Genomic DNA, 4,064 nt, shown 5'->3' with positions numbered 1-4,064 from the left:
AGCTGAGGGAAGAAGCCACCCACCCTCCCGTGAAGGAGCAACCTGAAGGGACAGCTGACAGGGCAGACAGATAACAGAGGCAGATGCACCCACGTGCCTCAGCAGCAGGAAAACAGAATTACAACCCTACTGTGTTAACCAAATCCCTCCGTGAAGTAGTCTTCCAAAGGGAAACACTTCATGCACTGTTTCAAGAGGGATGTGTTTTGGGCTGCCTTTAATCAGGTGGCACTTTCTGTTTCTACATAACTCGGGATGGTGCCCCCACCCCACCTAGGGTGACCAGATGAGAGGAAGAAAATATCGGGACACATGGGGCGGGGGGGTCGCCGGCAGAGCAAAAAAAAAAGCGGAGCAGGACGCGGGACAAACACCTAAATATAGGGACAGTCCCGATTTTATCGGGACGTCTGGTCACCCTAGCTCCACCAAGGTGTGTCTGGCAGTGGCTAGCTGCTGCTGCTTCTCTGGGGAGTCCTCAACTCCCGAGCTGGATTGGCTGGGCTGGATGGGGTCAGTGCTGGGGGGAGCTGAGGAAAGCGTCATGTTGGTGGATGCTCAGGGCGACAAGTCTGCCCTCTATACACAAGAGCATCACTTATCCAGTCTCCTGCCTCATTAGCCCACTAAGGCCTATGGGGATCTGATGTAGCCATGCTCCATGCTGTGACTATCCCATGATCTAACCCCCTCAGAAACAGAGGTTCTCTAAACCCTGCAGCGAGGGCACTGGCGCCCCCTCCCCCTCCCCAGAAGGAGTCTGTCTCTGTTCCAATGCTGGGTTATTCGTTCTTCTCTGGCAACCTGATATATATATCTCCTGCCTCCCCCTCCTGCCCTGGGTGTCTGAGGCTGGGGATGGGAATAGCTCACCTGGGTGGAGGAAAAGCCCCCGTTGGGATTCTGCTGCTTGCTGATCCACTTTTCAATTTGAGCTGCTAATGACAGGTCTTCTTGGGATGGTGCCGGCCGCGTGGGGAGGTAAGCGAGGAGCGCGTAGGACATCATCTCCACCTTGGCGGAGGGAGCACGGGGGTGATAGAACGGGAGATCAGCCTCTGGCTGCTTCCCGGGCCTCTGCCAGTGAACGGAGCCATCTGCAGTGGGAGAAGGGAGAGGGAGGAGAAAAGGAAATGTTTATTACCGAATATCTGGTTTTTGCCAAGAGGGTTACTGACATACTGTCACTGAGGATGGAGAATGGAGTCCCAACCCTTGCTGGGCATGTCAATACAAAGCATGAAGGTATTAAATAATCCCTCTAGTGGGTCGATACAGTCCAGATGTGGAAACTCTCAGTGTCTAATTAGGTTGCTGCACCTGTGCCTGTGTCTCCCACATTTTATGAAGTCAGATCCCAGGAATGGCCAGTGCCAGGGTTTTTAAGGCTCATTGATCTAAAATGTGTGAAGAGGCTAAATAATCCCGACCTGCCGCAGTACAGACTGAAGGTTATAGCAATAACAATCAAACCCTTCTCCTGCCAGGCTACATAGGGCCAGTGGACCGGGATGCAGAAGAAGAGCCCATAAACAGGTCTCACCCTCTTTCACAGTTTCCTTATCAAGCGAGTCCAGCAGTGCCCTGTGCTTCTCCTCCTTCCCTGCCAGAGTGAAGGCGTAGGCCATCAGTGCCTTTGTGTACACGTGGCTTCCTCCTTGCTCCATGGCTGTTTCCAGGCAGAATAAAGCACTACGGACCACAGAGTGCTGCGGGGAACATAGAGGGGAAATAATCAGTGTTTGCAGTGTGACGATATGAGCTAGGCTTTGGGCACTGCCTGTGCAGGCTGTCATCTCATGGCCACAGAGCACAGATGGATTTAAATAAGAGGTGCAGTGGATCTAATATAACACAGATGCTGGTGATGGGATGAGTGACTGTTTGACACCAGTCACTTGCATGGTCCCAGTGAACTCAGACTCTTGTAGTAATTTGGTCACGCCATCCATCACTGTGGGCCACTGAGCACAGAAATGTGGCTTAAATGTGTCTAGCTGAGACAGCCTCAGCAGTTACAAAAATCACATTCCTGCCTTCCATGGGGTAGCCATGTTAGATACAAGGCCTTCACAATTTGGAGAAATTAAGGTAATCTGAGGTGTCTAGGGCTATTTATTGAATTTTAACCAAGAAAACATGTGGAAGGCAAATGAAACAGACTCTGCCATGGATAGCAATGGGCCAACAGCTGTCAACTAGTATATAATCCCTCCCAGTCATTCATCCAATGAAAAGCATGACTAGATGTTAGGATATAGATATTCAGGCCTGTCTGTAAAGACCTATACTTTAAGAATTTAGGTGTATTCTTATCACTTAGCTAGTTATAGAGGTATAAAAGAAAGAATCAAAATCACTGTCTGTCTGTGTAAGGGCCTTCTCTTACAGTGACAGTCTGAAGCTCTGTTCTTAGGCTAAGGCCTTCAGCTAAGCAGCAGAGGCAGCCATAAACTGGGAAATGTACGGTCACATCCTTACATTCCAAACCAGTCACATTGAAATAAGGTGCTATTGGGCTGTTAGGAATACAATTCTGTCCTGATATTCCTATCACCTCCAGAGAAAGGGAAGAGCCTAGAAAATGTAAAAGGAAACTTAGTTTGATAGCATCCTGTCTGGCAAGAACTCACTTATCAATAGCTGGGATGTGAAATCCTCATCTCTTTGTTCTTCTATAGTCTCCACTTCCCTATTGTTTGTCTGTATAATCTCAGTTTGGTTCTGTGATTGTTTCTGTCTGCTGTATAATTAATTTTGTTGGGTGTAAACCAATTAAGGTGGTGGGATATAATTGGTTAAATAACCATGTTACAATATGTTAGGATAAGTAGATAGCTCAGTGGTTTAAGCATTGGCCTACTAAATCCAGGGTTATGAGTTTGATCCTTGAGGTGGCCACTTAGGGATCTAGGGCAAAATCAGTACTTGCTCCTGCTAGTGAAGGCAGGGGGCTGGACTCAATAGTCCTTTCCAGCTCTATGAGCTAGGTATATCTCCATATATTTTATTTATATTATTGGTTAGTTAAATTTCAGTAAAATGATTGGTTAAGGTATAGCTAAGCAGAACTCAAGTTTTACTATATAGTCTGCAGTCAATCAGGAAGTAAGGGGGGGATGGGAACAGGGACTAGGGGTGGGGGAATTAGAATCATGTTTCGCTGGCTGGGAATGGGAACAGGGAATGGGAACAGGGACACAGGCAAGGCTCTGTGGTGTCAGAGCTGGGAAAGGGGACACTGATGAAGGAAACTGGAATCATGCTTGCTGGAAGTTTACCCCAATAAACATCAAATTGTTTGCAACTTTGGACTTCGGGTATTGCTGCTCTCTGTTCATGCGAGAAGGACCAGGGAAGTGAGAGGGTGAAGGAATAAGCCCCCTAACACTAGACCCCTAGTACGTTTACAGAGACTATATAAAACAAACAGGAATAATGAAGAAGGGAGTAGCCACGCTGTCAGGCTGAAAAGCTTCCATCAGTCAGACCCATCTGAGCTGCAGCCAGACACACAGGAGACAGTGACCGAGCACTACAGCTCTTTTGACATGAATTTGGGATTCTTTTTTTCCATTGTGCATATTAAAAAAACCAAATAAATAAAGAGCCAATCAAAGAAGCAGAGCTCGGCCAGAACCAGTACTGCACACCCAGCTGCTTCTGAGGCCTGGGGACCGTCTCATTCTGGAGCCAGAGCCAAAGCCTTTCCAGACTGGGTTTTTCCCTCCTTTCCTTAGAGGTCCCTTTATCAGGGAAGCAGGCTGCCACTATCAGGACTCGGATGGGTATAGGGAGTGGGGGAGAGGGGAGGCTGCTGACCCAGGGGAACTCATGAAGGGGACTTTGTGCGTGTGGATACGTACAGTGATGGGCAGAGGAATCTCTAGCAGCGCGATGGTGATGTAGGCAGAGAGCGTGACCTCATCGTCCACCCCGCCCTGCAGGGAACCACAGAGAGAGACACATTAACCCCACGCAGCACCTAAAGCCTTTCCCCGCTGGGCCCTCTACATACTACATCCTCATGCCCTTTATCTGCCCACTCTTGCCATGCCCCATGA

The 4,064-nt window shown here is 48.6% G+C and overlaps 1 protein-coding gene across 1 annotated transcript; it reads right to left on the bottom strand.

Moving 5' to 3' along the window:
* Nucleotides 1-873: 873 nt before the first annotated feature.
* LOC113409360 (alpha-2-macroglobulin-like) lies at nt 874-3,969 on the bottom strand (the record flags this gene model as incomplete). The annotated part of the gene is made up of 3 exons (XM_026663168.1): nt 3,867-3,969; nt 1,544-1,709; nt 874-1,097 (listed from the first exon to the last, which is right to left on the bottom strand). Coding segments are annotated over exons 2-3 (348 nt in total), but the record flags the coding sequence as incomplete, so codon positions are not given.
* Nucleotides 3,970-4,064: the final 95 nt, after the last annotated feature.

Source organism: Terrapene carolina, unplaced genomic scaffold, assembly GCF_002925995.2.
Source record: "Terrapene carolina triunguis isolate 2854851 unplaced genomic scaffold, T_m_triunguis-2.0 Scaffold32832, whole genome shotgun sequence".
In the NCBI taxonomy this organism is placed as follows: domain Eukaryota; kingdom Metazoa; phylum Chordata; order Testudines; family Emydidae; genus Terrapene; species Terrapene triunguis.
Note: the sequence above shows the minus strand (reverse complement) of the source record. Positions and strands in the feature narration are given on the sequence as shown.